We start from the raw sequence: 27,203 nt of genomic DNA, 5'->3' as shown, positions 1-27,203 counted from the left end.
ACCTATGAGTCTTCCATTCTCTGCCCAGAATGTCTTCCCTCTGTTCCCTCTACTTCCCCAAATTCCAGCACCAGGGGCCAGCTCAAGGCCACAAATCCTTGAAAGAACCACTCAGGTAGCTCCCGCCCATACACATCCTCTCTCAGGGACATATGTCTGCATGCTACCTTGTTCTTGGCCTCGACTGCCTGTGGCGGGGATGGGGTGGAGTGGTCTGGGGGTACTGGTGGTGATGGATAACCAGGTGCCCCACAGCAAAGACCTATCTTCATTGTCAGCATTAGACCAGATGCACGAAAGCCCGCTGATCTTAACAACGTGCCGCCTGAGAACGTGGGGTGGCTGAGCTCCTGCGGCAGGCGTCCCGAAAATCCAGTGTTCTCTCGGATGGGGGCGCAGGTGGGAAATCTGGTTGAACAAATTCTTCGCTCGATTCTGGGGAGCACTTTCCTTGGGGCAAGTCTTGGCAGGGGCAGGTGAAGCTCGCAGGTCCCGTTCCGGGTCGAGTCCCAGTGCCTTGGCCGGGAGAGCCCACGGCAGCTGCCGTTGGCGCAAGTGACAGACGCCAGGGCCGCTCCGCTCCCCCGCCTGGAACCTAGAAGCGGCCACTGCGCCCGGCCGCTCGGGCTCCGCACTGAGCTGCTAGTCTTGAGGGTGGTGTCTGAAATCACGCGCTTCCTGCCTTTCCCTCGGCCTGGGTGCCCGGCTCGCGCCGCGGACTCGGAGATTCCCGGGTCGCGCCGCGCCGCCCCGCCCCGCCCGGCCCGGCACGGTGCACGCAGTCTCCCCGCCCGTGCTCCACCCACACCCCCGCTCCACCCCCACACCCCTGCCCCTAGAGGGGCCCCCCCAACCGGGGCGCGAAGGTGGTCCGCCGGGCCCAGTAGCCGAGTGGCGGAGGTGACGGTAACCGTCTTCCCGTTTCCGCCCGGCCGGCGGCGCGGCGGGGCGAGTGCAAGCAGAGGCGCGCGGTCCTCCCTCCGCCCGCCCGCGCCGGGGGCTGGCCCTTCCTCGCCGGCGCCTTTTTCCCCCGCACCGCGGCGCCGCTTCGCCACTTGGGCACCTCAGGTAGGGCAGAAGGCTGGAGTGCCTGCCGCCCGCCGCTCGTAAAATGGTTACCTCGGCTGGACAGCTCGCCCTCTTCGTGCTGGGTACGTACGCTGCCTGCTGCGCGCCCGGTGGCACCTGCCCTCCGCGACACCCCGCTTTCCCCTGTCCCCTCCACTTCTCTCTCCCGGGGGTGTTCTGCGCCCGCCTAGGAGAGGAGAGGGCAGCGAATGCTTTTCGAGGCTTGAAGGCTGGGAGGCAAGGGGAGTCAGTCGGGCTTACTAGGAACTGGGGGAGCCTATTCCAAAGAGAGGGACCGTCGAGCGCTCAGGCTTTCCCCGGTAAGTGGCCGCCGGGCGGTGCGTGAGAACACCCGCCGGGGAAGGGGGAGCGGTGGGTGAACGGGCTTGAACTTTAATCCGCCTTCTCTGTGTGCTCGTACACTTGCCCACACCTACCTGCTTACCTGGCTGCCTCCAAGCCCGTCTTCACCGGCGTCGGTAGCGCGTAGACTCGCAGAGGGTGGCCAGCGTCCGACCCTCCGGCCGGACCTTGGCTGCTTCCCTTTCGTACCCGCCGCCTACCCGTGAGCCCCAGCGACCGGCAGATGTTCACCATCAGCAGGGCCGCCTCGGTCTTCTAACTTTGAGAGTTCTCGAGCTTTGAGGGTGGACTTTTGTGCGGATTAATTGTTCTTTTAATTAACTTCCCTTGGAGAAGTGATTTAAGTGTCAGCCGAGGGCAGGAGTGAAACCCTAGACGAAGCGCTGCTGATTTCCTTTGAGTTTGTTCTTGGAAGAGAACGAGGGATGGGGGAAGGGAGGGGAAGTCGGGTCTGGGGAGCCGGTGAGATTTTCGACGGTGAAGGTCACTGCCCGGCCGGCTCTTGCCCCTCGCGGCGCCGGGTCTCGTGTTGAGATAGCAGATTGACAGCCCAGGAGTCCTGGTTACTGCCGTAGCCTCCGTGAAATGAATTGTTCAGTCGCTATCTCCTGCGTTTAACCCTGTAAAGCAAGTTGCTCCCTACAAGATCATTTATTAGAGCGTGAGAAAAGCTGTAGAACCCCTCCCTGCAAAATGCCCAGAGCCGCAGCCCCACCCAGTTCCGTGTACAGTTTCAGGGGGTTCATGGACCCGCCCGTAATCCTGCCCATGAAACGCTGATTAAGAACCGCAGCAGAAGTGGAGGCATCATAGAAGGGAAATACAGAGCAGCCGTGGAACGGGATTCCACAGCTGTCCGAGGTGTACCCACACCTGAAACTCACCAACAGGTGGCATGACTCTGAGTGGCTTTTTTTCTTTTCCCACGACCTTTTTATATTTTTGTATTGATGGTTCTAATTTTAGATTTTTTGTTAAAGCAGTAAAACATTACCAATACAGTAGAAGCCTCCTGTATTTGGGTCCCTATGTAATTTTTTTTTTTGCAAATGCTAATAGTAATAATAATAATAGCTAACACTCTTTGAGCACTTACTCTGTACCAGGTACTGTTCTAAGTGCTGTGCATGTATTAACTCATTTAATTTTCACACCAACCTGATGAAGAAAGTATTATCGTCCCCATTTTATGGAGGAGGAAAGTGAAGCACATGGTCCCACAGTTAGTAGGTAGTTGGGCCAGAATTACGAGAGTGTGGAAGGAATGTGGATATTAAAAGTCACCTGACTGTGGTCACTGTAGTCGCATCTCCCAGGTTTGGGACTTTTCCTCGAGTCGAGATGGGTGGAATACCCTGGAGATTGCTTTAATTGGGTTTTCTTTTGGACTCTCAGGATCTCAAGGCGGTCTTAGGTTATTCAGTGAAAATCAGAGGCAAGAAACAATGAAGGTAAGCAAATTTGAGGAAGCTTTGTAAAGTTGCCCCTGCCTCCCCCCCCCATCATACTATACTTGCCCATGAAGACTGCATTCATTCATCATGGAATTTTTCTCTTTTGCCTGAGTTCAACTTGATCTTTGTTTCCTTCCTTAAGAAAAAGATGTATAAATTTGCAAAGGTTGATCAATATGTGAAAGCTGGCTCATACAGTTCCAAACTATGAGCAGTTGAAAAAAGTAGAGGAAAAGAAGGCAGGAGGAACTTACACCAGTGAGGATTCCTTTTTATTTATATTGCTTAAAAAAAAAAAAGCCATTGAACTTGGCCAGAAAAAGCCAATGTTGTTCTGTGCATTGACTACCACTTCTGCCTCCTGCCTCACTTTCTGCTAGATTACTAAATACCCGTCAGTGCCATGTGCATCTTTATTCTGCACATTTCCTCCAGAGCTGCTTTCCTCGCTAATTTTTCTTAAATTAGTTGAAGGCAGTTCCAGGCAAATCAGCCAGTGTTCCATCAGTAATCAAGATCTAGAAAACCGTGGTCTTTCCCCTCCTTCCCCACCTCCATGGGAACAGTCTGAGAAGGAACTATTAGGAGTCTCAGCTGATTCTTCTGATTACTTGATTGATGTTTTGGCCAAGAGAACGTGGAGACTGTTGCTTAAATGGCAACACTGGGAACTTAATCTAGGTTCCTGTGGTGGCTGCACTCCCATGTTAGGTTTCCGTCATTGGCGGAGCAAACCTCACAGGGGCTTGGCTTCTCCAGTTCCAGGTCCTCCCTGTGTCAAGGGAGCAAGATGTGTAATCTTGGGCAAGTTACTTAGCTTCCTTGTGCCTTGTTTTCCTCATCTGTAGAATGGTGATATTAATAGGATCATTGAATGTAATTAATGAACCTAGAATGGTGCCTAGCACATAGTAAGAGTCTAATCAATCATCGTCATTGTCACTTTGAACCTCATAGAATTCCAGGTATCATTGCAGGTTATGTCCATTCTGTAACTGAGAGTTTGTCTTACTTATCTCATTTTCCATCTCCCCACCCTTCCTAAGACAGAAAATACCACCTAAACTAGAAACCTACTCAGAGATTTTAGCAAATATCGTTTGGCAGATGACAACTTCAGGAAAGTTTGGGAGTTCTTTTGGACCTTGTGAATTCTTTAACTTTTGATGCAGAACATTTGTATTTCCTCCTTACTGTTCAGTGGTCAGTTGTTTATTGAAGTCAGCACTAAGTTCCAGTTTTCTTATCTATAAAGTGAGAATAATAAAACTACCCACTTCACAGGTTGTTATGAGAATAAAATGAGATGGTAAACATTGAAGCTATTTGTAAACTTTAAAAATAAATAAAAATAAATTTTAACACTACACACAAAATCACATTGATTTTATAACGGGTCTTATCATCCAGAAAAAAGCATTATTATTTTTATGGCAGCTCCCAGAAGTAGGACTAAATGTAGGCTAAAGAAGGATGTCCGGGCTTCCCTGGTGGCGCAGTTGTTGAGAGTCCGCCTGCCGATGCAGGGGACACGGGTTCGTGCCCCGGTCCGGGAGGATCCCACATGCCGCGGAGCGGCTAGGCCTGTGACCCATGACCGCTGAGCCTGCGCGTCCGGAGCCTGTGCTCCGCAGCGGGAGAGGCCACAACAGTGAGAGGCCCGCGTACCGCAAAAAAAAAAAAAAAAAAAAAAAAAAAAGAAGGATGTCCTAGGACACGAAATGCCACGAAGGATGGGTAGAGAGGAAACAGGTCAGCTTCCCTGTGGATTCGGGGCTGAGGGACCAGCAGGGGGCATGAAGTAAGACGGTTCTCTTCTCCATTACTTGGCAATGATGTCTTTCAGAGTGAACAGTGGAGGTTTGCCCAGGACACATGTTTTCATTATTGGGCAGCTGAAATTAGGGAAAGTTCACTTTGAACAAGGGCTGTAAAGGTGTATATGGAAGGCTTAGAGACTGAGTTTCCTGTATTTACTTTTCCAAAATCTGGTTTCCTAGGATAAAGGGATCTTTCTGTAAATACTCAGTGTCCCCTGCAAAGGAGACCTTTCTTATAGGAGTAAATGATGCTTCATGTTCCTGTGGTAACATATGAAAAATAGATGGTTTTTCCATTAGACCTATCTCTAAAGTTCTTTTGAAAGTATGCTTTGAACAAGGCCCTGCTCTTTGGGCTGCCCACTAAAAGTGACAGGGGATGGGAAGTGGAGGTTGGGTCAAACAAAATGGAACTGGCCTGACACACTGAATTGGGCATCTTGTGCCTGGTTTCACACTCACGACCTCCGTAGTGTGTTCCACAGCAGTACCCTCAAATTACAACCACTTGGAGAGCTTGGTAAACCAGATGGCCGGGCAGGGGGTGGGAGAGTTGGTGTGTGTAAAAAGTTCCCCAGTGTGGCTTGTGCTGCTGGTGGGGAGGAGAGTAAAGGGACACTTTGAGACCCACCGCTCTACAGTCGGTGCTGTTAGGGAAGCTTCTAGCTTAACGAGTTGCATTTTGTCTAAAGCACGTTTGATGTTTTAAATGCCGCCGTGGGTTTATGAGCATTATTAAAGGCACTTCTACGGCCTGTCTTGTTTACCAGAGCAGAGTTAGAAGTCATGCTGAGAACTCTTACCTGTTCTAAATGTTCTTGTACTTTACCTATGGAAAATGTAATGATCCCGTGTTATTAAACTCAAGCTGACCAAAGCTAATCATGTCATGCTTTCTTTTTTGTGGATCACCAAAAATTGACTGTTGTTTTGCTGTCGTTTCAAATATTTTTCATCCCCTCATTTTAAAGTATCAACTTAATTCTGTGCTCAAGCTAGTATGTATTAGATTGCATGTAGATAGAGGATTGGGGCACTTTTATGGTGACTTTTGTTTTGCTTTTTTCTTTTTTCCTGTGAAATGTCAAGTATAAAAATCTTTCGTAGAATCAGGAAAGCCAGAAATCTAGGCTACAAGAACCATGTCTTAGGAACTCTTCATTTTAAGCACAAGGCACATTCCCTTTAGACCGTCTCTAAAAATCTGGGTAAATTCTTTTGAAGCATTATGAATTAGTTGTATTAAATATGACTTGAATAGTTGTTACCTGGGCTTAGAAAAAATAGGAAGTTTATTGAAATGGAATTTTATGTATTTGCTAGTATTTTTATTTCTTTCTCTTTTAAGTCAGAGGAAACAAAATTTTCTTTCACTTCCCTACTCTAGTGTATTATATGCCCAGTAGTTTTGTCCTTTGTATTCTGCTGTCCTCTTACCTTGAAAAGCTTTTAGTTTTCCCCACCTTAGGGTTTACACTTCTCAAGTACTTGCAGATGGTTGGGGCTTCCTCTAGGAGAGATTTGACACATAACTCCCTTGTATAACAAGCTTGTATAACTTTGTATAGCTACAGCCTGCTATTGCCTTTCCTCTTTTGGTTTTAGTTTTTGAATGTGTTAACTTTTCTGGCTGGGAACCTCAACAGCGTGTCCTGACCCCTCCAAGTCCTGCCTTCAACTAACATTGGCTGGTACTTGCCCCCTCTTCCCTTCTAGTTTGAGGGCTCCTTGAGGGCAGAGCCCCTTGGTCTTCATCTTTGCCTTTGGCACCCTGAGCACAGGCTGACCTTCAGGGGAGACCAGTGAGCACCTGATGACTCCTTGGGGTGCCCGGTACTCCAAGTGTTGATTCAGTTGGCAAACACTTGGCTGGGTAGGTAACATTTATCCTGAAAAACTCTTCATTATGATAATCAAGAATGGTTGCATATAAATTCTTCTATACAACTAGTTTTCAGAGAGTGTTTTATTTTTTTAAAATAGATTATGATTTCTTTTTGATTGCAAAAACATATTTTTTTCTCTAGAACATAGAAAATTCAGGAAAGCATAAGAGAAAAGTTATTTTGATGGCCTGTAATTCCACCACCCAAAGATAACTATGATTAACATTCCATTGCACAGCCTGATGGATTAATGTATAGGTCAATAGATATTCTTTAAAAACTTGTATGAATTCCAAGAGGCTCACACTGTTTAACTTATTTTTGTAACTTAACCATCTTTCATGATAAACATTTTTATATCATTTAACATTCATCCATAACATCATTCTTAGTGGCTGGGAAATAATCCCTTGATTATGTTTACTATAATTTTGAAGCCCTTTGGACATATAGATTTTTCTTATTTCTCACTGTTATGAATAATCCACACAGTGCTGTTGGGAATATAAATTGATACAGCTTCTCTTGGAAGTCAACGTGACAATAGCTGTCAGTTTTACGTGGGTATAATTTGGGTCATCAATTTCACTTTTTGATATATATGCTACAAAAATACTTGCCTAAAAGTATGAAGAAAAATGTAAAGGCTGATGATTATTGACTTGTTTATAATAGTAAACAAGTTGCCAGTACCACACTGTTATAGTTTTTTAAGGAGATTCCTTACATAAGATATTTTTATGTATGAATACAATTATTTATTATGTATCTATTTAACAGAATAAAGGTTTTTATGAAATATTAAAATCAAAAAGGCAGGTTCTAGAACCAGATGTATAGTGTTGGGCCATGGTTTGAATTGATTCATTTTTTATAACAAGCATATATTGAATTTATAATGCTAAAGTCAAGGAACATAAATGACACAACAGACATTCTTGTACATAAATGTTTGGCTCATCTTTGATTATTTAGGATAAGTTTCTAGAAATTGGCTTTTTCTCCCACTAGCAGTATATGAATGCTTACTTTCTAGATTCTTCTATAACCAAAAGTTAGTTTTAACATTTACCAAGTTGATTGGAGAAAAAAAATCCCAGCCCAATTTCATATTTAATAATTGTCAGGGTGAGTAAGTTTGTGCGTCATTTGTCATCCTGTTATTTGCATCTTAACCTTTTCAAAATGTCTTCTTATTGATGGGTCATCCTTTTCTTAGAACTTTATAACACACTTTATGTTAAAAGGTTGTTAATACTTGGCAAGTGTTCATTATTGTTTGTCTTTTACTGTTTTGTTTATACTATTTTTGACATGCCTCAGGTTTTTGTTTTTATGTAACAGAAACTATAAATCTTTCCCCTTAAGCTTTCTACCTTTGCTTGTATAATTAGGAAAACCTTCCCTATCCTAAGTTGAGGCAAACATTTACTTATTTTTTTCCTCTAATTCTTCAGTGGTCTCATTATATTGAGCTAATCTACCTGTAATTTATTGTAATGTATGGTGTGAGGTATCAATACAACTCATGTTTCATTTTTTTTAAAACAGCCAACCAGTTAATATTCTCAGTTGTCATTTGTGAAATAATCTATCCTTCCTACTGTGGTTTGAAATTCCATTTTTTATCATATGCTAAATTCTTCTAAGTACTTGAATCTGTTTGTGGGAGTTCAGTTTGGTTCTTCTATTTTGTACTTTTGCCCTTGTTGTGAACTTGTTCATTCAGGTAGTCTACAAATATTTATTGAGCACCTATTCTGTGCTGCAACTGCTTCTAGGTGCTAGGGAATCAGCCAAGACTGATCCCTGTTCTCATGGATCTTGTATTCTAGTGGGGGAGACCTTTTCCGCTGCTTTGTATTCTAATTGGTTATTGATATCTAAAAGCTTTTTAAAAAAATTATTTATTTATGTATTTATTTTTAACATCTTTATTGGAGTATAATTGCTTTACAATGGTGTGTTAGTTTCTGCTTTATAACAAAGTGAATCAACTATACATATACATATATCCCCATATCTCTTCCCTCTTGCGCTTCCCTCCCTGCCACCCTCCCTATCCCACCCCTCTAGGTGGTTGCGAAGCACTGAGCTGATCTTCCTTTGCTATGTGGCTGCTTCCCACTAGCTATCTATTTTACGTTTGGTAGTGTATATATGTCCATGCCACTCTCTCACTTTGTCACAGCTTACCCTTCCCCCTCCCCGTATCCTCAAGTCCATTCTCTAGTAGGTCTGCGTCTTTATTCCCATTCTGCCCCTAGGTTCTTCATAACCTTTTTTTTTTTTTTTAGATTCCATATATATGTGTTAGCATATGGTATTTTTCTCTTTCTGACTTACTTCACTCTGTATGACAGACTCTAGGTCCATCCATCTCACTACAAATAACTCAATTTCGTTTCCTTTTATGGCTGAGTAATATTCCATTATATATATGTGCCACATCTTCTTTATTCATTCATCTGTCGATGGACCCTTAGGTTGCTTCCATGCCCTGGCTATTGTAAATAGAGCTGCAATGAACATTGTGATACGTGACTCTTTTTGAATTATGGTTTTCTCAGGGTATATGCCCAGCAGTGGGACTGCTGGGTCATATGGTAGTTCTAGTTTTAGTTTTTTAAGGAACCTCCATACTGTTCTCCATAGTGGCTGTATCAGTTTACATTCCTGCCAACAGTGCAGGAGGGTTCCCTTTTCTCCACACCCTCTCCAGCATTTATTGTTTGTAGATTTTTTGATGATGGCCATTCTGACTGGTGTGAGGTGATACCTCATTGTAGTTTTGATTTGCATTTCTCTATCTAAAAGCTTTTTAAGAATTATATTTACAGTTGACCCCTGAACAACACAAGGATTAGGGGGCCAACCCTCCAAAAATACACCTTTAATTTATGGTCAGCCCTCACATCACCAGTTTCTCCATTTCCAAGGTTCCCCATGGGCAGACTCAATTACCTGGATCATGTAGTAGTGTGGTATTTACTATCAAAAAAAACCCTCACATATAAATGGACCCACACAGTTCAAACCTCTGTTGTTCAAGGATCAACTGTATTTTGTGATGGGTTTTGTTAATTTTAATAGTCTTTCAGTTGATTCAGGTTTCTTATGTAGATGATCATGTAATTTTGAATAGTGATAACTTTGCCTCTTTCCTTTTATATTTTCATCTCATTACTTTTTCTTATCATGCTGACTAGAATTTTAAGAACAACATTTTTTTTAAAGGCAGTAGATACCCTTGTATTTTTCTTGATGTACTGCTAATGTTTGTAGCATTTAACTAAGTCACACAAGAGGCTGACTTTTCAGTTATTTATATATAATATACATATATATGTGACTGTATATTTGTATTTGTATATATATATAAACTTTATCATGTTAGTAAAATATACTTCTCTTCATAACTTACTAAAAGTTATGGTATTTTGCTTTGTTTTTTTAAAGCAGGGGAGATAATGTGTTGTTGTTTTTCCAAATGTTTTGAGGATATTTATTGACTCAGTTAAATTAAAGCCACTCTTAAATTCCTGGAATGAACCTTCTTGGTTGTGTGGTATTATTCTCTGTATCTACTGCTAGATTTGATCTGTTCTGAAGTATTTGGGGCCTTTTTTCTTTTTTAGGTTTTGATATCAGTGTTATGTCAGCTTTCTAAAATAAATATTAAAATGTTCCATCTGTTTTACGCTCTGGAGTAGCTGAAATATCATGGAAATCAAATGGTTCTTGTAAGCTTGAAAGAAATTGCTTATGAAACTTTTGAGCTTGGTTCCTTTTTAGTGATCAGTTCAAGTTTTCTACTTCTTTAGGTGTTTTTGGTAATTATTTATTTTCCTCACAGTCTATTCAATTCAGATTTCTAAAGCTTTAGCACAGATTTATAAATGATCTCCTTTTAATTAAAAAGTTTTCTTTTGCACCTGCAACCTCAGTTAATATGACTTTACCAAATATGAAGCAAAGTAAACACTTAGGTCCCCCCAAATAAAATATATTTTTAATTTGTTTTTCTTGATAATGATATTTTGAAGAAAAACTTCTTTTTAATCATCAACCAAATTCAAGTCAAAGCTTCATATCTGATGGTTTATTTGCATAAATGCATGTGCCAAAGTTGTTGTAATAATGCCATTTCTGACTTGGATGACACATGGCACTGTGATTTCTAGCAGAGGCTGCTAAGTAGCTTCCTGATGGTTTCTTAAGCTTTCAAAAGTTTAAAAACCTCCAGAGACACTGTTGTGTCCATTAGATGTTACTGTAGTGTTTGGAGCAAATGGGACATTTCTGTTGTTTGCTCATTTGCTTTTTGTTTATTTTTTTCATTTGTTTTTAAGATCAGTACTTCTAGGTAAAAAAATGTTGGGTTCTGACAAAGAGACCATGTCTTCCTCTTGGATTTTAGGCCTCTAATCTGAGTTTGAATGAGGTTAGTAAACAATTCTCCTGGGTGCTTAGAGAATAGATATACCTTGATGGCTCTTTCGTCATCTCTTTCCAGGGCTGAGGCACTCTCTGTGTAACTACTATACTTCCAAGAGGTACGGGAGATTAACTGGCTAAATGGTACACGTAAAGTGGTGACACAAAAGCAGCCAAAGCTGATAAACGAGCGGTTTGCAATTACACACCCTGCTCCCCTCCCTCTGCCAGGCCTTGGCAACAGGGAAAACACAAACTTAGGATACTTTTCTTGGTTGAAAGAAAACACGTAAGACTTGTAACTTTCACCGTGGCGGTGGCTTTGAGGAATTCGCATGTGAGCTGCTGAGGGACATAACCTGGTCACTTTATTTGTCACTGAGCTCAGCTGGAAACTCTGGGCTTGGGCACTTCTCACCTGGGACTGGTTTCTGGGTTACCACTTTTGCATTGAAGGAACACATCAACAGGCCGGTTTGTGTGCCGTACACACTCCCTGCTAGCACATTTGAACAATGACAGATGTTTTTGCACATAGCAGACCTTGGGTGTTATAATTAGAGTTTCAGGGGATGAATCATAGGTCCCTGAACTAGAATGAAAGCAAGCCCGGGGCCTGAGCATTTTTTTAGGGAGGTGAGGTAAACTCATAGATCACATTGATGGGGAATCCTTCTGGATCTGGACTCTCCCTAAACCTCATCAAAGACTCCCATGTCCCCCCCCGCCCCCACCAAAAAAAAAAAAAAACCCAAACAAACACATCTTATGTGCTGGCCCCAGTGCGGGCCACTTAGTGTTACCAGAACACACAGCCTCTGGTCGCCACCTCCCATGTGGGCCGCTCGGTGCCCTCCTTGTCTGCCAGCCTCGCTAAATACTAATCATTCTTTTCCCACAGCGAAATAGAAATCAGAATCTACAAACAAAAGTATCTAGAAAACACCCGCACATTCAGCTCATCAGAGACATCCTCTTACGAGGTTGAACTGTCAGGGATCTTACCAGATCCGTTTCTGTGTGTGGTTACGGATATATTTGTATATTCACTCTTTTTCCTTCAAAAATGGCATTTGGTATTTTGAAATCTGCTTTTCACTTACGGTGTATGGAGAAAATATTTCTGTGGCAAAGATACAAATGTATCTATCAATCTAGTCTTAATGACTAACGCATTCCATTACACAGCTCTGTCATTATTCATTTATCCACCCCTTATTGATAGAGAGGTAGGTTGTTTCAAACTTTTAAAGATTCAAACCTGAAATGAAAATGTTTACAGCTAAACATTACCAGCATCTTTGAATTATTTTCTATGGTCAAATCCCCAGAAATGGATTACTAGGTCAAAAGGTACACACTTTTTCACCTCTCAGTATGTTTTGACAATCTGCCTTCCAGAAAAGGTAGACAAATTTATACTTCTGTCCTATGTGTGACTGCCTGTTTATCAGCAGCAAACTTGCCTAGGATGAATATTATCATTTTCTAGACTTTGCTAATCATGTTGGCAAAATGGTATCTCCTTGTTTTAATTTGTGTTTCTTTGGCTAAAACCAAAGTCTGCTACAATTGAATGCTTTTTCATGTTTGAGTATTTGAATTTCTTTTCTTGGGACTTACCCATTTCTGTCCTCAGGTCACGTTTTGGGTGGGTGAATTATCTTCTCATTGATTTGTAAACAGTTTTGTAAAAGATACATTAAATATTTTCTTTATTTTGTCATTTAAATTTACATATGTGTGTATGTTTGGGTTTACAGAAGTATGGTTTTGTTTTTGTTTTTAACCTTTAAGGACTTAAAATCTGTTCATTATTTCTTTGTGATTTCTACTTTTGTCTTGTGGTAGGAAGGGATTTACTATGACTCTCTGATCTCTCATTTCCCCTTGTACTTTTATGTTGTTACTTTTTGGATTTAAATTTCACTTCTTTGGGAATGCATTTTGGTGTAAGATGTGAGATAAAAATCTAACTTGCCTTTTTGTCGAAATGATCCGGTTCCTCAAACACCATTTGTTGGATTTATTCTCTACTCACTGATTTCGAATCCCACTTTTGTCACTTGAGACTTTCTTAGGTGTACTCGAGTCTTTTTGGAGTTCCTGTTCTGTTCCATTAATCTGAGGCTCACCCTGTAATGAACCATTCTTTGGGGCTGGTAATGTGTTATTGCCCCAGGAACCTGGGGCAGAAAAATCTTGAGAAGTAGGCAGGCATTGGGTGGGCATTGAGTCTCACTGTCCTGAAAGGCATGGTGAACCTGCCTCTGCCCTCCTATTTTTTCTGGAACTTTGTGCTTTGCAGGAGTTGGGGGACATGAGGCAGGCCTGCAGTCCTCACTCCATGTGACATTCTGGTTAACTGACACTGTATATTTTCATGTCGCCTTCTCAAATGGGAGGACGGTGGAATCTGCCATGGCATACCTGGAGCCACAGACCAAACCTGGCACATCTCCCATGACATAGTAAAGGAAATAATTAATCAGAAAGGAACCTCACTGGAAAGTCATAACATTGTTTTATATATTAAAACAAACTCAGATATATTAGCAAATAGAATGCAAGATTGAAATGTCATAATTAATTTTTCGGATACAAGACTTCAAATAAATTGTGATTTTTTTTTTCACTTCGATTGTTTCAGGCTGTGCCCCCAGACTCTAGAGGAGCGGGTATGAGTTCCTTCTCTTTGCCATTTTGGGGGTTTTAATGGAAAAGTTTGAGAAGTACTGTCCCATGTGGATGACTAATTTTCAGATACTTAGAGCAGAATAGTAACTAAAATGAATATCTTCATCATTCTTCTGCTTCCTTTGGATATAATTTGCCTTTTTCTAAGTTTTCCTAAGGTAAAAACTTAATTATTGATTTTAAATTTTTCTTCTTTTCCAATATATTCATTCAGTGCTATAAATTTCCCTCTAGACACTGCTTTCACTGCATTCCACAAATTCTGATGAGTTGTGTTTCCATTTTTATTTACTTCAAAATACTTTTTGACTTCTCTTGAGATTTCTTCTTTGACCCATGTGTTATTTAGATTAATCTCCAGTATGTGGGGATTTTCTGGCTATATTTCTGTTATCAATTTCTAGTTTAACTCCTTTATTGTCTGAGAGCAGACATTGTATGATTTCTCTTCTTTTAAATGTGTCAAGGTGTGTTTTATAGCCCAGAATGTGGTCTATCTCAGTAAATGTTCATGTGAACTTGAGAAGAATGCATATTCTGCTGTCACTGGGTGAAGGAGTCTATAGATGTCCATTATATCCAGTTGGTTGATGGTGTCGTTGAGTTCAACTGTGTTCTTGTTTTCTGCCTGCTGGATTCGTCCATTTCTGAAAGAGGGGTGTTGAAATCTTCAGCTGTAATTGTGGTTTCATCTGTTTCTCCTTGTAGTTCTATTCATTTTTGCCTCACGTATTGTGATGTTTTATTGTTAGGTGCATACAGGTTAAAAATTGTTATGTAATTTCATCATTCTTTAATGATTCTTTAATGATTCAGGGTCTCCCAGTGCCTGAAGATCATCACTAGTAAATCCTTTATCTACATGTGGTACCTGTAGTTAATGCAAAACTTCCGTTACTACCTGCGAACGAGGAGAGCTTTCTTCCTTAATTAAGCAGAACTCTGTTTTAACTTTCCTTGTGGAGAGAGAAAAATATATAAAAGGCATTACTCCAGGTTCCTGGACTAGTGCTCTGTTAGGATCAAGGTAGTGGGACCTTCATTGACTGAAGCCATCCTTTCAAATCAGTTCTTATTTTGAACCCTCTGTAGGTTGTAGAAGGTTTCGGTGAATGGATTGCTTATGCCCCAGTGAATCACTTGAGAGTCAGAGATTTACACTTAGAAAAACATCAACTCACTATGTAATATTGATTTACTTTCTTGTGAAGTGCCCCTTTCCCCTACTGTGGAACAGAGGGAAAAATAAAAAGTCCTTTCAACTAAATTGGATTGGATTTCAGATAAAAGGCAGGACATTTTTCTCTTAACAGTAATACCAGAGGCATTGGGAGTATCTCAGCTGTCATCCCATGTAGAATAGCTCCAAATGATGAAACAGTAGTTGTGATTTTTGTGAACTGGGCCTAACATTTTATTCTTAATTCACTCAAGGTAGCTACTTTATTCACTTCTAGAGCCCAAGGGATGAATAACAAAACTAAGATCTGTCAGCTCAAGGTGAGGGCTGCTGTTTGTTTGTTTGCTTAGGTTATTTTGTACATGGATTGTTCACTTCAGCAAACACTTAACTGTGTATCAGACCTTCTGCTGGGTTTGGTGATATTAAAGCAAAGAGGGCCATTGCCCTTGCCCCCAGCCCCTGAATTCTTTGTAGATTGTAGCAGAAGCAAACACACAGTTTTTCACAGTATGACATGAGATACACAGTGAATACCTTGGGATCAAGAGGAGGGTCCTTGAGGGAATTCCCCTGGTGGTCCAGTGTTTAGGACTCTGCACTCTCACTGCTGAGGACCCGGGTTCAATCCCTGGCTGGGGAACTAAAATCCCACGAGCTTTGTGGTGCGGCCAAAATGAAAAAAGAAAAGATGAGCGTTCTTGGTATGATGGGGCAAGGCACTCTTTGAGGAGATAATGGCCAGTACTTAGAACAGTGCCTGGCACATGGTAATTTCTTTAAGTGCCTTACATATCGCACACATTCCTTTAACCCATCTAGCAATCCTGTGACATACAGTGATGATCCGCATTTTATAGATGAGGAAACTGACGCACAAAAATGTTAAGTAACTTGCCGAAGTTCCTACAGCCAGCAAGTGGCAGGACAAGGATTTGAACCCAGGACCCTTTCCTGTTGTCCTAGCCTTCCCGCTGTTCTGCTTCTCCAGGTCATCCATGGAATGCTGTGGATACTGAAGTTCCTGGCATCAGTCATGTGTGAGAGTGCCATTTTGTAGTAGACATTAAATGTAATCAGGCTTTCAGACAGCTGCTCCCCTAAATAATATTTACATATTGAGAGTAATTGCCATGAAGGTAATTGTCATGCTGGCTAAAAAGAAATATTACTACTTCGCAATGCCATGAAATGTAGAGAAACAAGTGTGGTAGAGGTTTTATCCCCCCTTCTTCAATCAAAAGTTCAGATGTTCAGAAGACAGATAACCACATGAGGTGTGTGTGACTTAAAATATATTTTGTTGTGACCAGGGAGCCTCTAATAATAAATTCGAGACTTGATAGAATCTCAGATCAGAACAGAGAGAGCATTTACTGTTTCACTTGTGTGTAGGAACTTCATTCATTCAGCTGGCAGCATTTTTGATGGCCTTTGTACCTCTGAATAGACAGTTGAGTATCGGATGCCCAGGTGTTAGAACAGTGCCGCAGCGTGGACAGTCGACAAAGGTTGATTCAAGGTGATTTTTTTTTTCCCTGTAGGTAAAGGTAATGGGGTCAGATGCACTGGCAGTCAGTGTGTTACTAACACACAAAGCAGCCAGTGGGACAGACCTCTTTTGCAGCGAGTGAGCTTCTGAAAAAAAATGTGGGATTTAAAAAATCTGTATCTTGTTTAAAGGACCTTATTTGATAATCCTTTTCTAGAACAATCTCTCCTTAATTGGTTTGTAAATCTAAATCATTCAGATCTCTGGTTTGCCTAAAGTAGGTTGCCTCTACTGTGGCGACTCCTCTCAGGAAAAAGTTAACTAGCTGGGAATTGTGTTAAAGCCCATCCAGTTGGCCACGGGGGAGAAAAAGTTGATGTTTTAAGGGAGCCAAGAAACTAAACTGTCCCCCGAGAGTTACCCACACAGATGGTAGCTACTTATAAAACTCCTGATATTCTCAGAGCAGAGGGCCTCCTTGAATTTTCCACGGTGTTCTCCACACTGGGCTGCAGGCTTCCTTGATCTTTGCCTGCATCTTCTAATCTCTTAGTGACCCGCTATCTAACGTTTCTTCCTCTGATTGACGCTCTTTAGTTGTGACACTCAACAGGAGAGAAAAAAAGAAAGCTTTAACATTTTGGAGCAGGGTAATCCTTTGGGGACAAAATGTCTTCATCTTTTCAGCTTGTGCCTCAGAACCCAAGGAACCAAAATTGCACGGGGCTGGTGTGTGATAACGAGGAAAAGACTAGGGAAATAATCCTAGCTGTTTTGCAGCAGGAAGAAAATAAACGTGCTTCATCATTCACACATGTGTTTCACCTACTAATCAGGGAACGCTTTCCGACCATTTTCTGTGCTCCTGTGGGAAGAACCATGTGAAGCAGGGAGAGGGTTCTGCTCCAGTGGGTGACTGTTCACGGGCCAAGGATGGAGAGGCAGCCCCCACTGCTGAGAGCCCTCACAAGCCCGCCCTGTGGATGGACAGCTTATCTGAGCTCTCAGCCTTGAGAAATGAACCACAGGGCTATGGGGGGGGGGTATGTTTTTTATCCTAAAGAAATAGGATATGATATGCACCTTCCCTTAAAAATACTTCCTTAAACAAGGCAGGTACCAGCTGCTCTGGTGAATGGGGGAGGGGGTCAGCCTGCAAGGTGAGACCCCCTTGTAGGTGTGTGGTCTTCATCTCTGAGCGTGCTGTGACCCCAGAAGCCGTCCTGGCTCAGCCAAGGATGTTCTCTGGGGACTGTGATGTCATCTGATTCTACTGTAAGCAGAGCAAAAGTGGGCAAATGGCCTCACTGTTTGGCCTTGAAGATAAAGTCATCACCTTTTGTGAATGAGCATGTTTAGATTCCCAGTAAGTTAATTGGAAAGCATTAAAGAAATCTGCATTGTTCTAACTACCTATCTCTGTGCTGCTCTTGGTTGCTTCCACTTTAGCCTCTTTTATCATTGGTTCAGTCATTGTTTTCACCTGGGCTGTTCATCACCTGAGATATTTTCAGAGGCTTCACAGGCAGAAATGTTCTGAAAATCTAGGGCTTTGATTTATATAAAAACCTTTTGCTTTGAGGAGGTGGACACATTGGTATGAAGAGTTACTGGTATTCTCTGGTACTGCTTCCCTTATCCTGGTGGAGAAAAGAAGAATCCACTTTCATTTGTAGCCATACCAACAGATGGCATCTTGCTCCATTGACAATAATTGTGTGCAAGGGTGTGAGAACGTGTGCATGTGTTTCATCTAGAGGTTTCGTTTCCTACTTCATGGGCTTTTTATTTCAGATTTCCTCTTGCCCCCATCCTCAACTTCTGCAGTGCCTCACACAATACCTAACATTTAATGATTGATCCTTATGTTTTTATTGATGACAAATAATTTACCCCCCAGAGTCTCTCTTCACTTCTCTTTTCTTTCCTTCCCCTCCCCACCTCTAACTTTCAAAACATCACTAACATAGCAGCAGGTATTTTTTGAGCAGAAGTGGGAAATAGTTCCATTTTCTAGGCCAACTGTGATCCCTTGGAAATGGCTGTTTCTAAGGATTTGGAGGCTGTATCTGAGTTCAGTGGGAAATAGTGCTGTGATCAATTAGTAATGTCTGTTGTGGACCCAGTGTGGAGGTGGTGTCACATATACTTGCATTCCTGCTTGAGATGGTGGGCCGTTTTTCTTAAGAATGAGAAAAAGTCATATGTTTCTCCAAGGAATTAGTTGAAGATGTTCCCACTGGTGTTGCTTACATTTCCTGCCTTTTAAAAAATACAGTACTCTAATTTTTAAAATATGTTCCATAAACCTAATACCATAACCATGTAGAAGTGCTACTGAGTTCTGCTAGGCAGGATTAGCATCCAGCAAGGCAGAGAGCCTGTGAGGGTATGGACTGGTACATCCTGTTGTCGTTCAGGACACGGGGGTATTTGCCTACCTTCAAAGTAAGAAGCAGAAAACCACAGGTAACGCTGGATGACAAAGCTCTGTGTTGATGTTCATGTCTGCCGATCTTGGGCCCTCATTGGGTTATTAGCAGGAGTGTCCTGGCTTGCCTGCTAGTCAGAAGGGAACACTGATATCTCGCTTTCTTAGAGGGAGGGATTCCTTTACCTAGAGGGTATGTAGCATGTCATGGCACTCCCGCCCCAGCAGTCATCAGCATCCTTACACCCGCATCAGTGGGGGTGACCATCCCTGTTTAATCGTCCCGCACAGGCACCATGAGGGGATAAGAAAGAAAGTAGAGAGAAGGGCTGTGTCCACATGGGGCACAGAGGTTGCGGCAGAGGCAGGACTTGTGGGGCAGAGAAACCCGGAGCAGAGAATGGTGTCTGGGTCTGTACGTTTGCAGCTGCTTGTGCTCTGGTCACAGATTGGCTCGGAGCCTGTTCGCTGTGCTCCTCGCGGGCCCTTCACTTCTGAGTCTGGGATGCTTTAGGCCACCCCGGGGGTGGTAGCAGAGGGGTGTACGGTGAGCAGGATTAGATACTGTGTGAGCCTCCAGAAAGCCTTGGGCATAGCCATTGTTGTCTGGACCCTAACTTATCCTGGATGTTGAATGTGAGTCTCACAGGTAAGCCTGGGGTTCCCTTGGACTGAGATTCCTAGCACCTGTCTGGGGATGAGCAGGGCCAGAGCCTTCATTCCAATTTGTAGCATCCTGGAGGATCTTGGGGGTAGTGGACAGACCCTGGCTGGGCCCTGTTAATGAACACTCTTTAGAGAAATGTGAGAACATCAGGACCAAGATGAGATTGACTTATGTGGCTTTGGTGCTTGTTGGCACTTGCGAATGGGTTTCTTCAGACCTGTGTTCCTGTTGACTCATTTGCTTGCTATTTTAATTTTTTGAGGGAGATGGGGTCCTCCATCTGAGGTGGTCAGGAAAGGTTTTTGAAGACATTGATGTTTGAGCTGGTCTTGAAGGTAAAGAAGGCAAGGAAATAGTAGAGGTAGAGATGGGGTGAGGAGAGGAGGTCCCACACTCAGCCCTCCCGAGTTCCCGAGTCCTGCTGGCTCTGATTCTGTTCTACACCCGACCACTCCTCATGCCCTCCCAGATGTCCCTCTCATCTTCCGCCTGGACTGCCGTAGCCTCATCCATTCCTCTGGTTTCCAGTCTTGCCTCTATAAGGCCTCTTCTGTTCTCAGTACCCTGAGTGATCCATCTAATCAGATGCTGTGGCTCCTCTTCTCAAAACCGTCCAGTGGCTGCCCAGCTTGGAAAAATTCAGATTCCTAGTGCTCCCTGTGACAGACACCTGCCTGGCATCCTTCCACCCTCGTTTCCCACTGCTGTCGTCCAGCTGCACCAGCCTTCCTGCTCTTTCTTGAACATGCTAAGTTCATTCCCACCTCAGGACCTTTGCACCTGCTGTTCCTTCAGTTTTGACTGCTCTTCTTCCACATTTTTGCAGGACTGCTTCCCTCATTTTATTCAGGTCTTTGTTAGATGTCACCTGTTCAGAAAGGACATCTGTGATGACTTTATCTATGCACACACCCATGATGAAGAAAATGCTCCAGTGTCTGCATTATTTCTTGGAGAACTGTCATCACAGAAAAGTTTTAATGGTGTCTTGTTATTCCAGAACGAAAGAACCTATATTCCACAAAGTCTGTATAAAATGCTCCTGCTCAAATAGGAGTTTGAGTGTCACCTTCTTTAGTTCACACTTCCTAGACATCTCTGTGGAACTGTCTCCCAGGTTTGGCTTTAAAAGGAACTGAATTCATTCAGGAGGTATTTGTTCAGAGCTGTCGATGCGTCATACACTGTTGCCTAGAGGGTGTCCCCCACTTGGTGCCAAGGAGACAGAAAATAAACAAATAAACCTACACTAAACTGTCAGGTTGTGACAGTGCTGGGGATGGGGGTGAGTCACTAGCTTCATTACCTCGCAAATCGGTCTTCACAGAAGGATGCTTTCGGGCAGTTGAAAGCCATCCAGTTCTCTCTGTTCCTTTCCTACCTGAAGTGTAAGAAAGGACAGGAAGAGGAGGGTGGAAGAGTTCTCTGTAGCTGCATCTTGTTATGCCAAAGGCTGTGCTTGATACCCACATAGGAGCCCCCCTCTTAGATACAGCAGGCGGGTCCAGAAGCAGGACTAAACCATCCTTCTAGCAACTCTTGAATTCTGTTCCCTCGGTCTCAGAGGTGACAGCTGGCTGGCTACAGGTTGAAAATTGTATTGATCACTTGTCCTCAGCTGAGGGAACATCTAGGATACATCATCTATTTTACGTCAGAAACCACAGAAGCAAGGCCAATTGCCTGAAACCAGGGCACTGCATTTCCTTGGTTGTTGCAAAAGCTGCTCAGATTCCCGGTGGTGCCTCTCAACCTCTCTATAGGAAGACTTCTCTGGAAGACCCCTCACCCATTGTTCCTCCCTTTCCTCCCCTCCAAGCTCCCACCTGCCTTATCCGTGGCCTATTTCCAGAGGGTTCTCCTCTGCTTCCTCCCATCCTGACACACTCCCAGTTTGAGAGTGAGGCTCAGGGTCCACAGTGGCTCAGTCCAGTCAGATCAGCCACTGATCAAAGCTTCTCCCTGGCAGCCACCATCAATATACAGTTGTCTGTAATACACTGTAGTCTTTTGTTTGTTTTTATTGGGCTATAATTGCTTTACAATGTTGTGTTAGTTTCTGCTGTACAAAAGAGTGAATCAGCTCTATGTATACATATATCCCCTCCCTCTTGGACCTCCCTGGCACCCCTTACTCCCATCCCACCCATCTAGATCACCACAGAACACCAAGCTGAGCTCCCCGTGCTATACAGCAAGTTCCCACCAGCTACACATGGCAGTGCACATACGTCAATCTCAATCTCCCAATTCATCCCCCCACTCCCGCGTCCACACGTCCGTTCTCTACGTCTGCGTCTTTATTCCTGCCCTGCACATAGGTTCATCCGTACCATTTTTCTAGATTCCACATATATGCGTTAATATACGGTATTTGTTTTTCTCATTCTGATTTACTTCACTCTGTATGACAGACTCTGGGTCCATCCACGTCTCTACAAATGACCCAATTTCGTTCCTTTTTTATGGCTGAGTAATATTCCATTGTATATAGGTACCACATCTTCTTTATCCATTCGTCTGTCGATGGGCATTTAGGTTGCTTCCATAACAGGGCCTCCTCTGGCCACGAGGGTCCAGGTGGGCTGAGCACTGCCCCCTTCTAGACTGTAGCTTTTTTAGAGCAGTTTCAGGCTTATAGAAAAATTGAGCAGAAAGTACAGAGAGTTCCCATATGGTTCACCTGTTATTAACAGCTTGCTTTAGTGTGGTGCATTCACTATAATTGATGAGCCAATATTGGTACATTATTATTAATGAAAGTTAATGTTTTTTAACTAAGGTTAAATGTAAACAGAAGTCCCTAGTTTACATTAGGGCTTATTCTTTGTGCATTCTATGAATTTTGACAAATGTGTGATGACATGTATCCACCATTGTAGTATCACACAGAGTAGTTTCACTGTGTAAAAATCCTCTCTGCTTCCCCTGTTCATCTCTCTCTCCCTTGTCCCAAACCCCTGGCAACCAGTGATCTTTTCACTGTCTCCATAGTTTAGCCTTTTCCAGAATGTCATATCGTTGGAATCACACAGTCACAGTACATAGCCTTTTCCAATTGGCTTATTTCACTTAGAAATATGTATTTAAGTTTCCTTCATGTCTTTTTGTGGCTTGAGAGCTCATTTTTTATTGCTGCATAATATTCCATTGTCTGAATGTACCACAGCTTATCCATTCACCTGCTGAAGGATATCTTGGTTACTTCCAAGTTTGGGTAATTGTGAATAAAGCTGCTATAAACATTTGTGTGCAGCTTTCTGTGCGTGTGTGTGGACATAAGTTTTCAATCGTTCGGGTAAATACCAAGGAGCTCGATTGCTGGACCATATGCTGGACTATGTCTGGTTTTGTAAGAAACCACCAAACTGTCCTCCAAAGTGGCTGTACCTTTTCATCAGCTTGTTCTGGTTCCAGCACCACTTTCATTTAGAGGAGTCTGATTTTTCTGGGCAGTGCTTCGGAAATATGCTGAATATTCCAGGGATGCCACACACATTCTTCTTTCTGTCATCTTCCTCTTGCTCGAGCTAAACCATCCTAGCAGAAGACCTCCTCTTCCCTCCTTCTTTTCTTTTGCTTCGCACCTCTACCCTCCCTGCCAAAAGTCAATGAGGTAAGTAGGGGAAGGGCAGAAGCAGCGTTGGTAGGGGAGAATTACCATGCTTCCCCAGGGTTTTGTTGTCTTCCTTTAAAATGATTTAAGTTGATACTCCTAAAAGGTACGTGATGCTCTTCACCCAAAACTGTGGGGTCAGGTGTACCTTGTTCCTCACTGGTTTGTCTCCAGTCAGTAAATAAGACTTTTCCCATATGACTAAGTGCTTTGGGGGCATTCGCTGAACAGCTTTGCCATATGTGGCCAGAAGAACATACATTGGCCAAAGGGAAATACGTCAGGGACCCTAAAATCAGTGCACCAAGAGACAGTTGCCTGCCTCACCCCTCCTGCAGTTCCCTCCCTCTCCGGGCTCCCAGGAGTCTGTTTGGAGCCCCAGGACCACAAATCCCTGGGAGCAGGTTTGTCGATGGCTCATCGGTCTTGTTATTTTATAGGTAGGCTTCCTATTGTGCAACCCAGATGCATCAGATTGTTATACAGAGGCAGACAGATGAACGGAGAATGGAGGGCATCACTGAATGGGGAAGGGAGCATCCCAGTTTCCTGAGGGCAGGCTGACCCCACAGTCCTGCTGCCAGCTTCCCCAGACCATTAGCAAGGCTCTCTTGAGCCACCCTGTCCATTCATGTGACTGCCGGCTTGTTCCATCTCCCCTGAGTTTAGGGTGCTTCTGCCCGCGTGCCTTTGGAGAGCTGAATGACCTGTGGTTGAAGGGACTTTCCCTGCTGGGGTCTGGAATTTCTCAACAAGATGCGCTATTAGCATCTTAGGCAGGACAAAATCCTGTGCACCACAGCAGTTTAGCATCCCTGCTCTCACCCATTAAATACCAAGAGAGCCCCTCACGTCATTGTGACAATCAAAACTACCCCCCCCAAAAAAACAACAACCCCACCTGTTACCATATGCCCCCAGGAGGCCCTACCAGCGATGAGAACCCCTGGGCTAGGGGTGGTTTGGTCAGGGTCTCCTAGTTAAAAGGGGTCACTCTGAGTGCCTCTTGCCCACTCCTCGTCCGGGCCCTTCTCAGCAGCTGGTACCTGCTGTCTTCACCCACACTCTTTTTCGTCTGCTCTCCCCTCTTCCTCCTCCTGCCCTCACTTCCAGGACCCAAGGAGAAGAACTTAGACATCTTTCCAGCCTGCAGTGTGACGTGGGGTTTCAAGAACTTCAGGGTGTTTTCCCTTAACTCTTGAAAATCTAGGCTTCTGAGGATTTGTTTTCTCCATTTGAACCCTGCTTCTCAATCAGTGGTCCTCATGCAGTCAAGTGAGTTCTCCTAAGGGGTGTTCTGTGGTCAGCCCCGAGAACACAGAACACGATGGAAGCCTGACAGTGGCGATTAGCATTGGTGCAGCGCTGTCCCCTCCATCCAACCCTCCCCCAGCCCCCAAGGCTGACGCTGCATTGATCTGAAATTCGGCCAAGTCACACTGGTATTTATCTTGGCTCAAACCCCACGCCTCGTCATGCCTTCTACAGAGGGGTCCCGGGGTGTCCTGAGCGGAGCTGTGGGAAGGGATGAGTTTGTCATCACCCAGCTATTCACATGGAGGAAACGGGGCAGAGTTCAAGGATTGCTTATTTTTTTTACCTCCCCGCTCGTAGCCTACTTCCAAGCCACTAGTGGTGAGTGATGTGTACATAGGGCCTTGACAGAGCTGAGGGATGGGCCTGGCTTTGTTGGGGCTGCCAAGAGGCCAACTCTGCTGGGCTGAGGTCCACACAGGCAGAGCCACTGCTGACCCTGGGCCCGGAGGATGGTAATTATGGGGACACCACAAGGCCAGGGGAAGCTGGGAGGGGGCCGGTGGGCCTCCACGAAGCGGGACGGGGCTTGGTGTTTGATTTCTGCAATTCCCGGCAGCTGAGGGGCCCGGGCCCTGCAGGTGGTGTCCTTGCATCTACCACTTGATCCCGGCCCTGTCTCAGGTCCACTCTCCCGCCCCTCCTTCCCTCCGGGACTCTGGGAAAGGCGAGCGTGGCCCTTGGCGCTGACACCTTTACTCCTCAAATCAGTGTCAGTTGGCTGCAACGGGGTCGCGAGCACCTCCGCACAGCTACCTGTGGCCTCGGAGCTCAGCCCTGGTAGAGCCTGTTGGTGATTCAACGGCTGGGAAACTCCGGGAGGGCTCGGTGATACTCGCCCTGCTGCCCTGCAATCCCTGGCCGGGGCCCTCGCCCAGCCAGCATGGGAGCCTGTAGGAGAGGAAGTTTGACTCAGTCGCCAGCCCTGGTCCAGGTCTTTGATAAACCCTCAGCTCTGCTTCCTCCTAACGAGAAAGGGTGGGGCACAGATGGCAGCAAGCACAGGGCCCGCCTCGCCCAGAGGAGATGCTTTGTGCATCCTGGTTAACTTACTGTTTGGCAAAGATATTTTGGTCCTGTGTGCGTTTGCTTTGTAGGAGGGGGTCCTCTCAGACCACCGGATCAGTAGGCAGCACTGTTCTTTAAGGCTTTGACGTGGGTGGGGGTTGGGGAGAGCAGAGAGGAAGATATGTATGCAGCAGTGTAAGGGGTTGCGTCACACCTGCCAGGCCTTAGAAACAAAGGTTTCTCAACAGGGCAGCACCCACCCCCTCCTGCAAGGGTCTCTGCGGATTTTTTATTTAGTCTTTTTTTTTTTTTTGCATGTTTTCCAGAAGTCAGGATGAGCACGCCACCTCCTTTTATAGCTGCATTGCTTCTCTGATGCCTGTGCATGTGGTATAAGTCTTGGGCAATTATTAGGACCTTGACTCTAACGAGTCCAAAGCATTTTGCAAATATTCTCATTTGGCCTTTGAAGTACGGAAGGAAGATAGTAATCTGTTCTCCTAAGTCAGAGATGGTGGGAAAAGAGGTCTGGGCCTGGGGACTGCAAAGAAGTGAGATCAGGGCAGCCTGAGGGTTTTCCAGGCAGGAGAGAGCGAGTGAGAATATTTAAGAGGCCTGGGCCAGGTGGACACATTTGGGTGGAACAAAGGACCTGAATAGCGAGCGTGGGAGAGGCTCCCAGGACACAGGTGAGTGTGTTTGCTTCAACCGTATCTTCCTGCTTTCTCATAAAGATTTCAGGAAAAACTGACAAAATAAGTTCAGGGTGTAAAACATTTCGGGGGTCATCTCATCAGGTGACCAAACAACTCAGTGTCATCTTGGCATGATCTTGGTTCAGCAGACTTACTCCAGGCTTCGGAGAAGGGTGATGCTTCCCAATCCTGCGTGGTCTTCTCTGTATTCTAGTGAGACTCGTTAACCAGGATTGAAAGAGAAGAGGCATTTTTATCTCAGCACCGGACTGAATGATGGTGCAGCCTGACTTCTATAATGGAGTTGAGTGTGATGGTTTCTAAGGGTTGGAAGAATTATTCCTCACAAGACGAGTACATTGCAGATGTGAGAGAGGGGCCTTTGAGTCCCTCCCCTATTTCTGCAACCTCTAGAGCAGTCTCTGCCACGTAGTGGGTGCTCAGTAAACACTTGTTGAATGAGTGAATGACAGGTTTCCATGTTCTCCAACTCCACTGAAATCAGAAAAAGAACCGACACAGAGGTGTAGCTGGGGGAGAAGTGAGGGGGGAATTCCGGGGGGTCGGTGGGTTTTCCCACTCCCCACCTGTACACTCTCAGTACTCACCCCCCTCCAACTCAATCTGGTGACCTCTTAGAGAAATCCAGTTCAACATAGATGTATCCAAACCCTAAGTAGATGCCAGGCATTGCACCAGGTGTGAGGGTAGAGATGAGTAGGACACCGACCTCACTGGCAGGGAGGGGTGAGACGTGAAAACTTCTTAACTACAAGGTGGGATCTAATAAGGACGGCACTGAGGAAGAAATGATTGTTTCTGACATTTGAGCGAGGCTTTCAGAGGCAAATTTGTTTACAGGTGGAGGAAGGGGCTGGCCGGCTCAGAGAGCAGCATGATAGAAATGGGAACTCGCAGTCGTAGCAGCGACCACACGTTGCATGGTTGTGACGGGCCACTCCATGTATTACACATTTCTCCTGAGTCCCCTCACTCAGTCTTTACAGTAACCCTGTGCCGGAGACCACTATCGTTATCTCTTTTTCATAGCGGAGGAATCCGAGACTCAGGCAAC

At 44.4% G+C, this 27,203-nt stretch overlaps 1 protein-coding gene across 1 annotated transcript in view; it reads left to right on the top strand.

The window, feature by feature from the left end:
• The first annotated feature begins 1,088 nt into the window (after window positions 1-1,088).
• The window catches only part of TGFA (transforming growth factor alpha), a 103,885-nt gene continuing 77,770 nt past the window's right edge, over window positions 1,089-27,203 (top strand). The window contains exon 1 of the mRNA XM_082641934.1: window positions 1,089-1,151. Coding sequence (XP_082498060.1) covers window positions 1,112-1,151 — 40 coding nt within the window. The 5' untranslated portion in view covers window positions 1,089-1,111. The remainder of the gene's footprint in view (window positions 1,152-27,203) is intronic.

The sequence above is a fragment of the Mesoplodon mirus genome (genome assembly GCF_964341445.2).
Source record: "Mesoplodon mirus genome assembly, chromosome: 14".
NCBI classification, from domain to species: domain Eukaryota; kingdom Metazoa; phylum Chordata; class Mammalia; order Artiodactyla; family Ziphiidae; genus Mesoplodon; species Mesoplodon mirus.
This window is presented reverse-complemented; position numbering and strand designations above follow the sequence as displayed.